Source organism: Carassius carassius, chromosome 30 (genome assembly GCF_963082965.1).
Source record: "Carassius carassius chromosome 30, fCarCar2.1, whole genome shotgun sequence".
Taxonomy (NCBI): Eukaryota; Metazoa; Chordata; class Actinopteri; order Cypriniformes; family Cyprinidae; genus Carassius; species Carassius carassius.
Window position 1 is genome coordinate 14223285 of NC_081784.1, and position 18066 is coordinate 14241350.

Below are 18066 nucleotides of genomic sequence, written 5' to 3' on the forward strand. Positions count from 1 at the left end.
ACGCATTGATTTATACTTGTGCTTCAGTTCTGCTTTGGGATAACCACAAACTATATTTAGGCTTTTTGATATGGATTCATGAAAGCTGGCTGACATGTATTTAGCTGCATATTTTAGAGAAATTTTAATATACCGGTACACTATTTTACCGGTGAGATGTAGTGTAATAGGCAGCAGAATTTCCTGCCCATCTCTCTCTCCTGATTGGATCTGACTGCTGCTTCAGCTGCCAGAGTGTGTCTCCTGCTGGAAAGGCCACAAGCACAAAACAAGAGCTCAATTCTACTTCTTTTTAAAGGTCCATTAGTGTCTTGGCTTGCTGAGTCAAAGACAACAAAGCAAAACTAGATCTGAACATTTTCAGGTCACTATCTTGAGTGGTGCTTGCCACAGAACTTCAAAAGTCAAAGTCAAAAGAGACCAAGTCCATGTCTTAATGATATAAGTAGTAAAACTGAGACCCTCCGGGGGCCAGAAAACACTATCAGAAGTCAAAATATATAAAATGCAAATATATTTGCACTGAAAAAAAGAAATGGTATAAAAACCTTTTTTCACTCAGAAATTGTTAGTACATTTCTCAAACAAGTAAAAAAAAGATCATGTAACCAGTATTGTTTTTGTATCGAGATACTTTGTTTTATTAATATTTTGAATAATTTAAATTTGTATATTTTCCATTTTCATTTTTAATTTAAAGTTTTAGTAACTGGGTGTTTTTGTCATTTTTTGGTTGTTTATATGTCTTTATAGTTTCTATATATTTTTTACTTTAATTTATTTATTCATTTTATTTTATTTTAGTACATCAAGTTAATGAGAAATTATAAAATGAGACGTGTTGCCTTTGGCAACTGGCTGAAATTAATTTTTTTCTTAAAATTTCATAACATTATGGTTTTAGTTTTAGTTAACTATAATAACCCTGCAAGTAACACAATACATTTAAATTAAAATCTAAGTAGAAAAACAGAAAACTACTCCAGTAGTCTTTGTTTTATTTAAAAACTTTGTATAATGCACTATGCATGTTTTCAGTTGCTAAGGTGTTATGAATGGATGCTCGGTTTTGCTAGGGTATTAATAACTGCCACCAAGCAAAAGTCTGATTGCTTAGAAAATTCATTGCACGCATCTCCTTAATAAGCCTTAATATTTTTAGGCTTCAATATTGCAGTGCTTTTGCAGATGACTATTCCTTTAGACTGCAGTAGAGACGTGCTATACACACGACTGAGTTACCGAACCAGACGGGTTCTTCTTTAAATGTGTGTGTGTGGTGCAGTGGAGTGTGAAGTGGTGATTATGTGGGCCGCTCTCACACTTTGTGTGTGTGATTGAGGGAAAGAGCTGCAGAGCCACCTCCCTTCAGAATCTACTCCTTCATATGACCACATAAACCGTTACTGCAACAAATAGCTGTAACCGCTCAGATCCATTCTATGACATCCTCCCCTGTGGGCCAATATGACAGACATTACTGACTAACACACTCTTTCTCTCTGAAGGACACAGAGGCCATGAGGAGAGCACTAGCACAGATCCAGTCAAAGATGGGTCAGGCTAAAGGCTGGCTGAGGGACCCTAACGGTCTTCCAGGTAACATAACATCCATTAGCTCACTGTGATATTTCAGCTTTTTGTGCTAGAAACACTGTGACTTTAAACTTCCACAGTAAAATAAGACCATTTATTGAAACTATGCTGTGGAAATTACAAATTGTTCTTCAGCTTCCATATTTAAGCACATGCACACAATCGCTAAAATGGATGATGCATAAATGACGTCTATTTGGACCTGTGTCTCATTTTACATGCTAAGGGAGCATGTACAATGGAGTCATTGATTATACAGGTCAGAGAGATTGATTATACGCTGGTAAAAGAGGGGAAATGAAAAAACTAATTATGCATGTTTTTGAGATTACAATATTTTCAGAAGAAAAAAAATTATTCCGAAATTTTTAAAACAATAATTAAATTATGAATTATTAAAATAATACCCTAATTTTAAGGGAATAATAATTTGACCCCTGGTGTTAGTCCTGTATGAAATACCCTTCTGATCAAAAGTTTGGGGTTCAGTAGGATTTTCAAATGTTTTTTGGATAATTCCTGTGATGTCATTACTCGAGTCTTCAGTGTTACATGATCCTTCAGAAATCATTATTTTATGCTGATTTGGTGCTCAAAAAAAAAAAAACCTTTCTTGAAAACAGTTGTACTGCCTTATATTTTGATGGATTTATTGAATCAGGGTTCTTTGATGAATAGAAAATTAAAAGACTAGCATTTATTTGAAATGTAAATATTTTGGAACATAATAAATGTCTTCAATGTCATTTTTACAATTCAATTCACAATTTAATGCATCCTTATGGAATAATTTATGAATTTCTTATTAAGAAAACACTCTTATAGACTCTAAACTTTTGAATGGTACACAAAGACATAAAATCTTTTCAAAAGGTACTAATATGTAATTTGTACCTTTTTTATGTACTTAATATTTGTGTAATGTACATGATTTGAAATGGATCAAAAGTGTATGTGTAATGGCCTAACACTATGTTTGTAACGTCTGCTCTGGACGTTCTTGTACAGGAGATCTGGGACAGCATGCGCTGCGTCAGATACTGGATGAAGCAGGAAAAGTGGGTGAGTTTTGTGGGGGGAAAGAAAGACGAGAAATCCTGGGAACAGCCAAGACCTTGGGCCAGATGACGGATCAGGTGTCAGACGTGCGCACCAGGTACGCCCCATTCAGGTGCACCCGGAGAAAAAGTAGAATTATAATCAAAGCCCATTATACTGCTGATTCAACCGACTAAGAGACTCCTCAGTTCAGCATTTCACACTGAGAGCTAAATGCCACCACATGTTTCTGTGGCGCTTGTGCTGAATTATGCATCAGTGCAACCGTGTGCTGTTCATAATGATACTCATCATCATTTATACAATGCATTATCCCTGTGTGACGTTTCTCAGGGGCTGTAACTGCGTCTAATTTACAAAACGAGAAAGTGTGTCAGGTTTTTCAATAAACACAGTATAGATGTTGTTTGTTAGCGGGTTAATTCTCCAGGGATTGTTTATCTCTGACTGCTGAGTACAGGAGAAGGAAGGAACGGTGTGGCACGGTTTGGCTCCATGTGTCAGGGATGTTGAAAGCTGGAGTGAAAGTGAAAGATCAGACGCTGGGCTCTGACTTCATTAGATAGACTCAAGGAAAGCAGATTAAAGCTGCAGGGTCGGATAATTAGTGGCTGCCCCGGCCCACTGATCACTCTCAGACACGGCTGACCTACACATGCTATTCAGATGCTTTTCACGTTCAATTTGTTAAAGGGTAGTCAGAGAGATCTTAATGTATGGTCAAGTCATTCTCTTCTCCTGTTGATTGTGTGATCATGTAATTCTACTATTAAAATATATTATATTATATTGTTTCTTCAGAGGTCAGGGTGCCACCCCTATGGGTATGCAGAAAGCTCAGCAGGTGGGCCAGGGTTTGGATATTCTGATGGGGAAAGTGGAGAACGCTGCTCGGAAGCTGGAAGCCCTGACCAATGCCAAACAAACCATCACCAAGAGAATGGACACGGCCCAGGTCAGTCCTGAAGCATGTTTTGTTAGTGGATTGCAGTGCTCAGGGTGTCTTAGGTAGTGCCCAATTGGTTTTGGTTAGAGGCTCAATTGACATGTCAACAAAGTACCAACATTTATAACCCAATCATAGCAATGTAAACAACTGTCTCTTTAACAACAATGGAATGTATTATTACTATTATTATATCATTAAGTATATATAAAATCATTATTAATGGATATTATGTTTGTTATAATTAAAGCAGTTACATGACCCATAATATTCCAAATGATTAAACGTTACATAAATCTGCAGCTTGGATAGTTTCAAACAAGTCATTGATGTCAACAACAAAAGATATGTGAAGCGTTTTTCTTAAAAGTTCTATTTATATTGTAGTCTTATGTTAAGATTTTATGATATTGATTTGAAGAGACTGTATTTGCATCCCAGAGGACGTGTGGGTAGGGTACACTTAATTAGCGACATGTCCACATTTAAAGAGCTGTTGCAGAAAATCTGTCTGGTCTGATGTTATTTAGTGGAGATGTGCTGTGACTCAGACGTATTTAAAGGGTGGATAACCGAAGGAATCCTTGTACTGTGTGCTGTGACAGAAAACCACAGATGAGTTCAGATGACAGCAAACTATATGATTAGAACATGATTGAATGACAATATGACTATAAATATTCCTTCAAGTTCAAAAACAGGAAATGTTGACAGTGTCAGTCTAGTATGTTTGCTCTGATAATAAAAGAACAGAAGAGCCTGAGAGTGTTCTAAGATTAGTTTTGAAGATACTGCTAACTAGTAGTAGTTCTAGTGTAAAAATACACTGATAAAATAAAAACACTAGTTTACTTTTAAAATAACAAATAAAATATGACATAAATGAACACATTAATTCACCTTTAAGTATGAAAGGATTGTGACAGTTACATAATTTCTATCTGAACTTGAATGGTTGTTTCTGTACAGAGCTGGCTGGCTGATCCTAACGGTGGTCCGGAGGGGGAAGAGAACATCCGCGCTCTTCTGGTGGAGGCCAAGCGCATTGCTGACCTGTGTGAAGACCCTAAAGAGAGAGATGACATTCTGCGCTCCATCAGTGAGGTCGCAGGACTCACTGCGAGACTGGTTGAACTTCGAAAAATGTAAGTATAGACCTACAGTACATATGAGTTCTTTAATTTACAAAAACATTCAAAGTGTTCTTTCCACTTTCAAAGGACAGATGGTTTGCGGCTTGATATCAGTCATGCCAGTCTGTCATGTTCAGATAATGTTGTGTCTTTGATCAGCACTTGAAAAAATGTGAAATCATGTTCACGGTAAGAACAGATTATGTAACCAGGAAAAAGTGCCTGATGTGACTCTTAAAGCTTTCATAATATTATGAAATTATTATAATATTTTTATCATAATTACAATATCATCTTAAATAAGTTTGTGGTCAGTAAGATTTTTTTTTTAAGAATACTTTTATTTAGAAAGAATGTAATAAATCATTAAATCGATCGAAAGTGACTGGAAAGGCCGTTATAATGTTGATTTGAAATGTAGATTTACCCTCACAGGAAATGTCTCAATGATTCTTTTATGTATTTCTTGTCTTATCCTCATGGTAATTTTATGTTTATTTTTGTGTGTTAAATCTGATGTTCTGGCCTTTTTTTTGTGCCACAGGGGTAAAGGAGATACTCCTGAGGCTAGAGCGCTGGCCAAGCAGATTGGCACAGCTTTGCAGAACTTGCAGGCAAAGACTAACCGTGCTGTGGCCAACATGAGACCTGCCAAGGCTGCTGTTACACTAGAGGGCAAAATGGAGCAGGCCTTGCACTGGATCAACAACCCTGGAGTGGACGATCATGGAGTAGGTGGGTGGCAATATGAGGTAAAACATTACCACTTAAACACAAAAAGAAGCTTGGCAATACATTTACATTATGAAATAAATCAGTGACTGTTATTATATCTGTGTCTGTTATTAAGTGCAGTAAAATGCTCATCTGGTCATCTGAGGCTATTACTTTCCCCCAAAGGATAACACTGGCATATTGAATGACTTATTCATTTGTATGGAACTGGTCACTTGACTCTGGACCTTTATACTGTGTGATGTGACAGATGGCTATTTTCTCTGTCCCGGTTGTATTTATGTTCATACTTGAAGCAGCTATTTATGTTTTGAAATAGTTTGTGTCCTATTCACAGCAGGTCATGTTACTTTCAGGTTAACTTAGTCTTGGAGTAACTCTAGACCAGAGCTGCACAGTTTAGTACCAGGGTTTGTCCCAGTTCACATACTTACACTATGCTCTAAACGTTTAGGAGAAAGTCCACAATTTCGAGTGTATGGCGAGACCAATATTGGGACAGCTCTTCCTAGCTTTATAATGGCAGTGAATGGTGAGATTTTGAAGCAAAATAAAGTGCATCCATCCATCATAAAAAAGTACTCCACACTTCCTTCTAAAGTGAATCGATGTGTTTCTGTATGAAAAATATCCATATTTAAAACTTTATAAACTTTATAAAGTTTATTCAGAATAAAATTCTCTACCCTCTGCTATCTTTCATACGCATGTTCACGAGAGAGAGGCGTTCCAGAGGATGATGTACGCTCCGGTGAGAATATCATCGTCTCGTGAGAACCAAGTTTTGTTTTCAGCAAAGTAAAACCAGTCTCCTCTTGGGTTATATCCAAATCCCCAGACATTTTTCTTTACAAATCCTAGTTTTGTACTTCTAATTCATGTTTTGTTTTGCTCTCTCTCCTGCACTTCCGCATTCGTCATTTGCAGTTTATTTCATGATTCAAAAAGTGTTCAAACAAAACAGTCACTTTAAAATAAATATGACTTAACTTGATAAAGCATGGCAAAGACATGAAACTCACATTTGTGGACTACAGCATCAAAAGATGACGAAACTAGACAAAGATGCATGGCAAAATCAGGGTTATAAATACAAACTACTAATGAGCAAATGTGCACCTGACCAAAAAACACATGACCATAATGAAAGCAATGAACCAATTAGAATCAAGCACAATTGAAAACAAATGCACATGGCATGAACACAAGGGAAATGTGAGTTTTACTTTTAAATAAATCGCATCTGGTTGGGTGGTAACACATGGACTATCAATAAATGACTACCAATCTTTTGTTTGTAAGAGTTGGTGAAAAAATGGCTTGAGATATAAAATGTTTTGATTATGATCGTGGCTTAAAGATAAAATGTGTAATGTTTATCAGCTTTAAGCAATCTGTTGGTTAATTTCCCTGAAGAGACTCTGTTTGTCCAAACAGTAGTATGATGTAGTGAGCAGTGTTTGGGACACCTGTTTGATTGTTCAGGAGAAATGGCACATTTCATTGGGAGCCTGTCATGTCTGTCTGTAGGCCAGGCTGCCATACGGGGGCTGATAGCAGAAGGCTGTCGGCTGGCAAACTCTCTACCAGGGCCGTACAGACAGGAACTGCTAGCAAAGTGTGAGCGAGTGGAGCAACTGATGATGCAGTTATCAGATCATGCGGCGCGGGGAGAGGGAGAGAGTCCTCAGGCGCGCACCATGGCTGCTCATCTCCTGGATGCAATTAACGTGAGGCAACGAGTCCCCCCTTTCTATTAAAAAAGATCCCAGTATCATTCTCCCGCAGCAGGTGTGGGTGAAGCATAATCAAATAGGAAGTGCAGAGGTCATATCTGCTGGCTTTAGAGTAGTCCAGTACACAAAGAACAAGGGCTTTTATCTCAATATGATATATAAGCAAATGCCACCCTCTGCTGGGAAATATTTGCATGACACAATTTTTTTTATCCTATTCTGTTTTCATCAAATGTTTTTTTTGTTTTTGACTGCACGCTTAAATAACCACATCATATCATATTTTTCCTTTAAGGATCTAAAGGCAAAGATGCAGGAAGCAATGACCCAGGAGGTGTCTGATGTTTTCAGTGATACAACCACACCAATTAAACTCCTGGCTGTGGCAGCAACTGCGCCTCTTGAGGCCCCCAACAGAGAGGAGGTCAGCTCAGTATACAGAGCGCAGCATGCTTTTCAGCGTCATATCAAATCTGCTAATTCACACAAAGCATTCCAAGCCATAAACCTAATTGTAAAAAAACTTTCACAATTTTTTAAAAGACTTTCGCTAGTTTTAGAAGCTAATATAAACTTTTATTCTTAGGGTTAGTTTTTATTTAATTTTGAAGGAATCCCCAAAATCATTATTTTATAACTAGGTCAGAAATGCATACAAACATACTAAGTCATTATTTATAGTTATTATAGTTACCTTATACTTAAAGAGAAATTAGCGATAACTAAAATAGAATATAATATAATAAAACTTAGTTGCCAAGGCAACATTTCTCATTTTTGTTTAGTTTAACTTGAAGTGCTAAAATAACTAAAACTAAATAAACTATAAATAATACTAATAAAAAAAACTATATAGATTTAAAAAAAATGAACTCAAATAACAAAATTACTAAAACTTTAAAATAAAATATAAAAATATTAACAAAAACTATAATAATATACAACCCGAATTCCGGAAAAGTTGGGACGTTTTTTAAATTTTAATAAAATGAAAACTAAAGGAATTTCAAATCACATGAGCCAATATTGTATTCACAATAGAACATAGATAACGTAGCAAATGTTTAAACTGAGAAATTTTACACTTTTATCCACTTATTTAGCTCATTTAAAATTTAATGCCTGCTACAGGTCTCAAAAAAGTTGGCACGGGGGCAACAAATGGCTAAAAAAGCAAGCAGTTTTGAAAAGATTCAGCTGGGAGAACATCTAGTGATTAATTAAGTTAATTGATATCAGGTCTGTAACATGATTAGCTATAAAAGCTTTGTCTTAGAGAAGCAGAGTCTCTCAGAAGTAAAGATGGGCAGAGGCTCTCCAATCTGTGAAAGACTGCGTAAAAAAATTGTGGAAAACTTTAAAAACAATGTTCCTCAACGTCAAATTGCAAAGGCTTTGCAAATCTCATCATCTACAGTGCATAACATCATCAAAAGATTCAGAGAAACTGGAGAAATCTCTGTGCGTAAGGGACAAGGCTGGAGACCTTTATTGGATGCCCGTGGTCTTCGGGCTCTCAGACGACACTGCATCACTCATCGGCATGATTGTGTCAATGACATTACTAAATGGGCCCAGGAATACTTTCAGAAACCACTGTCGGTAAACACAATCCGCCGTGCCATCAGCAGATGCCAACTAAAGCCCTATCATGCAAAAAGGAAGCCATATGTGAACATGGTCCAGAAGCGCCGTCGTGTCCTGTGGGCCAAGGCTCATTTAAAATGGACTATTTCAAAGTGGAATAGTGTTTTATGGTCAGACGAGTCCAAATTTGACATTCTTGTTGGAAATCACGGACGCCGTGTCCTCCGGGCTAAAGAGGAGGGAGACCTTCCAGCATGTTATCAGCGTTCAGTTCAAAAGCCAGCATCTCTGATGGTATGGGGGTGCATAAGTGCATACGGTATGGGCAGCTTGCATGTTTTGGAAGGCTCTGTGAATGCTGAAAGGTATATAAAGGTTTTAGAGCAACATATGCTTCCCTCCAAACAACGTCTATTTCAGGGAAGGCCTTGTTTATTTCAGCAGGACAATGCAAAACCACATACTGCAGCTATAACAACAGCATGGCTTCGTCGTAGAAGAGTCCGGGTGCTAACCTGGCCTGCCTGCAGTCCAGATCTTTCACCTATAGAGAACATTTGGCGCATCATTAAACGAAAAATACGTCAAAGACTACCACGAACTCTTCAGCAGCTGGAAATCTATATAAGGCAAGAATGGGACCAAATTCCAACAGCAAAACTCCAGCAACTCATAGCCTCAATGCCCAGACGTCTTCAAACTGTTTTGAAAAGAGAAGGAGATGCTACACCATGGTAAACATGCCCCGTCCCAACTATTTTGAGACCTGTAGCAGAAATCAAAATTGAAATGAGCTCATTTTGTGCATAAAATTGTAAACTTTCTCAGTTTAAACATTTGCTATGTTATCTATGTTCTATTGTGAATAAAATATTGGCTCATGTGATTTGAAAGTCTTTTAGTTTTCATTTTATTAAAATTTAAAAAACGTCCCAACTTTTCCGGAATTCGGGTTGTACCAATAAAGCTAAATGATTAATTATAAAATAATCATTCTAATTAATAACATGAATTACAAAATGAATGCGTTTTTTGTATTTTCTCCCCTCTAGGTGTTTGAAGAAAGGGCGTCTAACTTTGAGAATCATGCCAGTAGACTGGGTGCTACAGCGGAGAAGGCCGCTGCCGTGGGAACAGCCAATAAGAGCACAGTTGAAGGCATCCATGTGGCTGTGAAATCATCCAGAGATCTTACACCTCAGGTATGTGTATGTGTGTGTATCCGTGGACGGCCAGAGCTACTTTAAGAGCACATAATGGCATGAGTGCTTGACCTGATAGTTGAACATTAGCAGAGTCTCCAGGGGCATTCAAGCTTTTTGATGCCAGATACTACCAAATATGATCATGATCTTGAGCGAGACCTCATTCTTAAAAATAGCACTGTGTGAGAAAAATATTGAGTGTTAAATTATGAGGATGTTACGGAGCCCCGCACATGACATGCAGGAAAAAATAGTAGGCTAAATCATGTGCACGATTTACTAATTCGTTCCCTTGATTTATAAATTGTAAGCACAATTTACTCATTCGTTCCCTCGATTTGCTAAATATTGTGCACAATTTAGCAAATCAAGGGAACGCAATAGCAATCGTGTGCACATTTTAGTACATTGAGGGAACGAATTAGCAAATTGTGCGCACAATTTATAAATTTTTTTCTTGCATGTCATGTGCGGGGCTCCGTAGGATGTTTCTAAAATAACTAACTTTTATATTGTCACAGTAATAATACAGTATTTTTTTTCGCCACTCACTATTATTGTGATTTGAAACATACAAACCTTTTAAAACAATATTTATATGTTAAAAAGTGAGACATTACTGTAATTTTGACAGCCTTTGTAAGAAAAGAAAAAAAAGATTTTTTGAATATAAAAGATATATCAGTGCACATCATTTTTTCTGTTGATAATTCTACCAATAAAGGCTTTCAGAATGAGTACTATTAAGCTGGTTGTGATCGAATTTAAGTGTGCATCTGTCTTTTGTTGTTCTCATGAGTAGGTCACTTCTGCTGCACGCATTTTGCTGAAGAACCCTGGCAACCAGGCTGCATACGAGCACTTTGAGACCATGAAGAACCAATGGATTGACAACATTGAAAAAATGACAAGTAAGCAAAGCTCATATCAGATGAAATACCCCATGCAATCCTTTGAAAATCATTGAAATATTCCAACTCTTTATTTCAGGTCTTGTGGATGAAGCCATCGACACTAAATCCCTCTTGGATGCTTCAGAGGAGGCCATTAAGAAAGACATCGATAAATGCCGGGTGGCAATGGCTAACGTTCAGCCTCAGATGTTGGTTGCAGGGGCCACCAGCATTGCCCGGCGGGCTAACCGGGTCCTTCTGGTGGCCAAACGGGAAGTGGAGAACTCAGAGGACCCGAAATTCAGAGAACTGGTCAAAGCGGCTTCAGATGAACTTGGTAGAACAATCTCACCCATGGTTATGGCTGCTAAAGCAGTGGCAGGAAACATCCAGGATCCAGGTCTTTTTTTTTTTGTTAATGTTCTGGATACATTTATAGAAAACAATTTATTCCGATTACTGACGGAAATCTTTTTCTCCTAATGATTAGGTTCTCAAAAGAGCTTCCTGGACTCTGGCTACAGGATCTTGGCTGCTGTTGGGGAAGTCAGAGAAGCCTTCCAGCCTCAGGAGCCTGACTTTCCACCTCCACCTCCAGACCTTGATCAGCTGCATGTAAGTGCTGCAGCTCTACATCATTAAAGCTTCGATTCAGGTCTTAAAGGGACAATTCTGTCATTATTTACTCACCAATATGATTCTGTCAGGTCAGTGATGATCAGGCTCCTCCCAAACCGCCCCTGCCAGAGGGAGAGGTACCTCCACCGAGACCTCCACCCCCAGAGGAGAAAGACGAGGAGTTCCCTGAGCAGAAAGCTGGCGAGATGGTGAGCGAGCCGATGATGGTGGCGGCCAGGCAGCTACACGACGAGGCCCGTAAATGGTCCAGCAAGGTGAGTGAACTATCATGTTCTAGGCACAGAATCATTCCTTGTAGTTCTTAAGAAATACATTATCGTTCAAAAGTTTGGGGTCAGTAAGTTTTTCTTTCTCAAGAAATTAATACTTTTATTAAGCATGGATGCAGTAAAATGATCAACAATGACAGTAAAGACTTTTACGTTGTTACTAAACATTTCAAATAAACTGTGTTCTGTTGAACTTGTATATTCATCTGAAAATCCAAAAAGAAAATATAAATAATAATAATAATCACGGTGTCACTGTTTACAACAAAATATTAAGTGGCTAAGTATTAGCAGCAAATCAGCGTATTAGATTGATTTTTGAAGGCTTATATGACACTAAAGACTGGAGTAATGGCTGATAAAAATACAGCTTTGCCATCACTAGAAACTAAAAACAGAAAGAAAGAAATTTTTTTGTCTTGTAATAATATTTCATTATAATTATTTTTACTGTACTGTATTTTGAAATTAACAAATGCAGCCTTGGTGAGCATAAAAGACATCTATACAAAAAAAAAAAAACTTACCGACCCCAAACTTTTGAACTGTAATGCACTTTAAGTAAAATGCAATACTTAATAATTTAAAAGAATTATAATTATAAAGACTGTCGAGATGAAACTGGTAAACGTTTATGTTATAAAAAATTTTGTTCAAATGTTTGAGATGCGCTTTGCCTACTGGTCTGCTTTCTATGATTGTCAAATGTTGCTTCTGTTGAATTCGTTTTTTTGTTGTCTTTAACCTGAAATGTGGAAATCTCTGTGATGATTCCAGTTTCAGGGGGGAAAAAAAAGAGTGGAAACTGTCATCTATGAAAGAAGTGTTTGCATGCTCTAATGTTTTAACAAGCAGACTCATTTTTTTTACTATAGTGACGGACCAATACATGATTTTTCTATGAAACGAGACCGACAGGACTATCTGAGTCAACTTTAATCTTCCTCAGTGGATGCGATATCATCTGAAACAAGCTCAGTACAAAGGCTCTTGTAGGCGCTAGAAGGTGACGTAAACTGTAATACTTATAAAATCTAATCAGGAGACTGTGGTGAGAGCCCACTGGGTGTGTTTGACTTAATGGTTGTGTCGTTGTCCTTTTGTGGATGTTTTTGTGCTATGTCTTCTACGTCTATAATACTCGAACAGTCCTGCTTTATCTCAGTCCCTGTGAAAATTATTTGTGCTCTTGCGTTTTAACATGGTCTTTACCTGTTTGTATCTTTTTTTTTTTTTTCAGTTATGGTCATTTTCACTAAATTTAATACAGTGTAAAAATAGGATTAACTGGATTAATGAGATGCTGAGATATTGCAGGAAGATAGACAGATATGCTACTATTCAAATGTTTGGGGTCAGTAAGAATTTGTTTTTGAAAAAGGTCTCCTACGCTCACCAAGACTGCATTAATTTGTTAAAAAATAAAATAAAAACAGTAATATTGTGAATATTGTTTTCTAGTTTAATATATTTTTAGATGTAATCTATTCCTGTGATGGTGAAGCTGAATGTTCAGCATCATTTCTCCAGTCTTCAGTGTCACATGATCCTTCAGAAATCATTCTGATTTGCTGATTTGCTGTTCAAGAAACATTTCTTATTACTATTATCAATGTTGAAAACAGTGTGCTGCATAATATTTTTGTGGAAACCATGACAGATTTTATTTAGGATTTTTTTTTTTTTTATGAATAGAAAGCTCAAAAGAACGGTATTTAATTGAAATAGAAATATTTAAAAGCATGTCTTAACTGCAATTTCTGATCAATTTAATGTATCCTTGTTTAATAAAAAAGAAATTTCAATTACTGTAATAATAATAATAATTCATTTGCAGTAATGTAAAAGCTGCTTTTTTTGGAGAACCCATTATGAATTTCATCTTATCTTGTTGGGGGCTTTGCTTGTTCGCTCTCTGTCCAGTTGAACCACCCAGTTTCTATTCTCTGCGAGGATAGATCAGTTACCTGATTTTTCAGTTGACATCATAAACCCTGTGGCAGACGTTACCCAGCAGGACTCTCTCCCAGCCATCCTAAACCCAGCTGATCCCACAATCATATCCTGGGAATCTCCATGCAGTGCCTCTCGTACTAACTCTGTCCTTCTTTCTCCATGCTGGATCCTTCCTTACCCCCTCCATCCTCCTCCTTCCCAGCCTGAAGGGACAGACAAGGGGTTTGAGGCCGCTGTAGATATAGACGATGAGGATGAATTCACAGACATCGAGGATGATTTTGAGCCAGAGCTTCTCTTAATGTCTTCAAATCAGCCAGTTAACCAGCCCATTCTGGCCGCTGCGCAGTCTTTGCACCAGGAAACCCGCAAATGGTCCAGTAAGGTACTCTGCTTTCTGGCCCCGGTGGGCTGCAGTGTCCCTTGTGCATCCAGATATTACTATGGGAATGCTGAAACCAGATAGCTGCTGCTGCTGTTGCTTCACACTTGGGTCCGGTGTGTTTTTTTTGCTGCTGGGGATTGCCAATGACCACGACTGGAATGGCAAGTTTGTTGTGCATTTCTTGGACAAATTGATACTGGCTTCACAAGTCACTTCCCTGCTCATTTCTGATAGTGTCACGCCTCTGTGTCCTGGTTTGAACGAGGAGCCATTCACTCAACCGCTGCTGCCAAACACTCTGCTTTTGCCACCCTGTCAAGCCATGGATGACAGTTTCCCAATGACTTCAGAATTACACAAGTCATGTCACATGCCTGTTTGTTTGTTGGACACTTTTTCTAACCATTTAAATGAACCATGTCAAAACCATTGTAGGATATTACATTTTAACACACTGAAACTTTGCATGCATGTGTATAAACACAACTGTCTCACTAAAGGATCATGCAGAATTCTACTCAAAGTATAAAGATCAAATGTATATTTAGATTTTATTTTTTAATAATTATGATTTATTCGTAAGATGGGCACCATATTTCTGACAAGCTGGAAGAAAATACATTAGATTCTATGGAGTTTACAGAAAAAAACACTGTCAGAGTTTCTCGTGCTGACAAAATAACAATAAAAACTTCTGTCATGGATTAAAAAAAAGAAAAAGATATAATTTTTATCTTACAATCTTACAAACTTTTTTCTTGCAATTGTGAGATAAAGTTTCAATTGCATTGAAAAAAGTCATAACTGTGAGATAAAGAGTAGCAATTACCTTTTTTTAATTCTTTAAAAATGCATTTCGATATATATACTCAGAATTCCAAGAAAAAAAAAGAGAGAAACTTGTGCAAACGAAAACTCTTATGATGGCAAAGTAGATTTACAAAATGGTAACAATCATAAAAATGCTTTTCCGTTTGCACTGAAAAAAATTTCGTTAATGTGTTTTTGTTGTATTTCTCACATTTAATCCAACATATGTGACTTCAGGAGACATGATAAACCTACACTAATTTAAAAAATGCATGACTGATGTGCACTGGATTAATATGATCCGATTCTAAACACTATTTGTCTTCTAAATAGACGTTAGACACAGATTAAAAACGGGCAAAAATAATCTACTTGAACAAAGTACATCTGTAATCAAACCCTTATTTAAAGTCCTTATGCTAAGGGTTTCATGGGTTTTTTTTTTTCTTCTTAGGGTAATGACATCATTGGAGCAGCTAAGCGCATGGCCCTGCTCATGGCAGAGATGTCTCGTCTGGTGCGTGGAGGCAGTGGGAATAAACGTGCCCTCATTCAGTGCGCCAAGGACATCGCCAAGGCCTCTGATGAGGTCACACGGCTGGCTAAGGAGGTAGCCAAGCAATGCACTGACAAACGGATTCGCACAAACCTGTTGCAGGTCAGTGGCGCAGATATTAGTAGAGCACTGATTGATGAATATTTGCTAATTGGCTTGTTTTGTCCAGTAAATTTGTAAACTCTCAAATATTTATTCCAGGTTTGTGAGCGTATCCCAACTATTAGCACTCAGCTGAAGATCCTGTCCACAGTAAAGGCCACAATGCTGGGACGTACAAACATCAGTGAGGAAGAATCTGAGCAGGTGAGGAGACGAGGCACATTCACAACCATCTTTAATGAAGGATTTATTGGATTGGAATTAAAATGATTGTTTGGTTTTAAGGCAACTGAGATGCTTGTGCATAACGCACAGAACCTCATGCAGTCCGTGAAGGAGACGGTCAGAGAAGCAGAAGCTGCCTCCATCAAGATCCGCACAGATGCAGGGTTCACTCTTCGCTGGGTCCGAAAGACCCCTTGGTACCAGTAAACTGAGGACTAGTTGTTTTCAGTTAGCAATTAGCGCTCTTGCCTTTTCAAGCATCTGAGATCTGACAAGGGATGGCAGAAAAAAAGCACCCGATCTGATTCTTATATTTTTGGACATCAGTGTTTGGCTCTAGTTTCAGGGAGACTGGTATTACTTATTTTTATTTACTTGCTAGTATGGGTACTTGGTACACCTAAACTGCTCCTCCTAATGGAGGCTATTTTTGTCCTGAAAGTATGCTGTAGTTACCTTTATCTCACACTACTGAGGTATAGTGTAGGAGTAAACAGGAAGCACATTTTAAATATATTTTTTTGGTATATTGGGTTTCCAAATTCCACATATATATATATATATATATATATATAATTTTATTTTTGTTGCATGAAAAAGTCTTCTATTTTGTATCGGAGAAAAATGGCATGATGCCTCTCTCGAACAATGTTGGAGTTCATGATGAAATTTACTTTTTAGTTTTAGAATTTAGTTTTTGACAATGAAATTTTCTTATTGAAAGTGTATATATTTATATTTCTTATATTTCATTAGAACAATATCACAGATCATTTTTTTGTCGCAAATATACAACACATACAATGTTTTAAGTTTTACTTTTGCTATTCACAAACCCTTTGGCTGGTTGTTTTTAAGTTATAACTAACTATAATTAACTGGTCTTTGCTCATATTTATAATGGACTTTTGTTTAGCTATTTATTAAAAACGTTAATGCATTTTTTGATGGGTCATGCCATTACAGAGATGTATTTTGCATGGCATGGTTGATGCCAGAGATTTAGTTTTTTACACCTAATATCCATTGGCTATCGAATAAACACATCTGTGGTGTAAATCTACACAGTCATGTGAAAGCTTGGATAGTTAACACTGAAATTCTGAATTCTTTCTGTTGAGCTTGAGAGAGAGTGAATGATTATTTACATTTCTTAACAGAAAAGCACAATCCTCACAACAGTTGAACTGTTCTCTCTCAGCTCAGTTTACAGCTGTGATTTTGACGTTTCTCAGTGTGATTCTGTTTGCAATTGTAGTATATCGATGATGGAGCTGTCTTAATGTTTTCACCCATTTCAACTGAATGGGTAAAAAGACCCAGGTGGCTTGTTAATATGTGATACCTGTGTTTGGAGATGCTTAAAAGGCATAGTTTAGCCAAAAATGAAAGTCTGTTAACACCCTCATTTTATTATTAACTGAAAAGGTTTTTGTCTATGCAATGAAAGTCAAAGGGGTCCAGAACATTTTGTTTTAGACTCTACTGACTTTCAATGTATGGACAAAAACTAAGGTATTTTTAAAAATATCTTCTTATGTGTTCCTCAGAAGAAAGTCAGTCAGGTTAATGAGTAAATTGCAGGTTTTGAATTTTTGCGTGAACTGCCGTTTTAAGGACAGTAAATTTACAGTATAGAATCAAATGTGTGGAAATTGTGCATAGTATGAAAAAGTCAGTAGCATAAGCTCAACACTATTATTAGCTGAAGATGCACTCTGAATCTGTACAGCTACACGAACACTATCGTGATGCTTCACTGCCTTGCATTCACTTATCTACAACATTTACATTTTAAAGAGTACCTTTTCAGTCCCAATATAGTGCCTCGTTATGAAAGTTTACAGGGCTGTATCTGTACGTGTAATAGCATGTTGTGGGTTCTGATGACATTTGGAAAGGGTGAAAATCACTGCTTTGTGAATGTATATATGACACCAATGTTGACTTTTTTTTCAGTGTCACAGAAAAAAACATCTTATGTGCCTCAGATTAATAAAAAAAAGTTAAGGTGTTTTGTTTGGAAACTTCATTCCCCAAATATGTCAATAAAGGGACGAGTTACTTTCTAATTTGTAAAAGGTACTGCACTTCAATAATTAGACCAATTTAAAAGACATTCATTGCTAATATTTTCCAACATATTCAAGTGAAGCTATAATACACAGTTATAAGTCAGAAGTGGAAACACACAAAGACCTCATTTTGTTCACAAACTTTATAAATCTGAAGGC

General features: G+C 37.1%; 1 protein-coding gene across 4 annotated transcripts in view; it reads left to right on the forward strand.

Annotated features, from left to right (window-relative positions):
• The window catches only part of LOC132110691 (vinculin-like), a 35903-nt gene extending 18479 nt beyond the window's left edge, over positions 1-17424 (forward strand). Inside the window, exons 7-22 of one of the 4 annotated variants that reach the window (XM_059517516.1) lie at positions 1509-1599; positions 2605-2752; positions 3457-3610; positions 4571-4746; positions 5279-5469; positions 7000-7199; positions 7501-7629; positions 9845-9994; positions 10800-10908; positions 10988-11290; positions 11381-11505; positions 11598-11783; positions 13957-14139; positions 15404-15607; positions 15707-15811; positions 15893-17424. In XM_059517516.1, the coding sequence (XP_059373499.1) occupies positions 1509-1599; positions 2605-2752; positions 3457-3610; positions 4571-4746; positions 5279-5469; positions 7000-7199; positions 7501-7629; positions 9845-9994; positions 10800-10908; positions 10988-11290; positions 11381-11505; positions 11598-11783; positions 13957-14139; positions 15404-15607; positions 15707-15811; positions 15893-16039 (2601 nt within the window). In that variant the 3' untranslated portion in view covers positions 16040-17424. Of the gene's footprint in view, positions 1-1505; positions 1600-2604; positions 2753-3456; positions 3611-4570; positions 4747-5278; positions 5470-6999; positions 7200-7500; positions 7630-9844; positions 9995-10799; positions 10909-10987; positions 11291-11380; positions 11506-11597; positions 11784-13956; positions 14140-15403; positions 15608-15706; positions 15812-15892 lie in introns of those variants that run through there. The other 3 variants (XM_059517513.1, XM_059517514.1, XM_059517515.1) reach the window with 3 other exon arrangements.
• Positions 17425-18066: the final 642 nt, after the last annotated feature.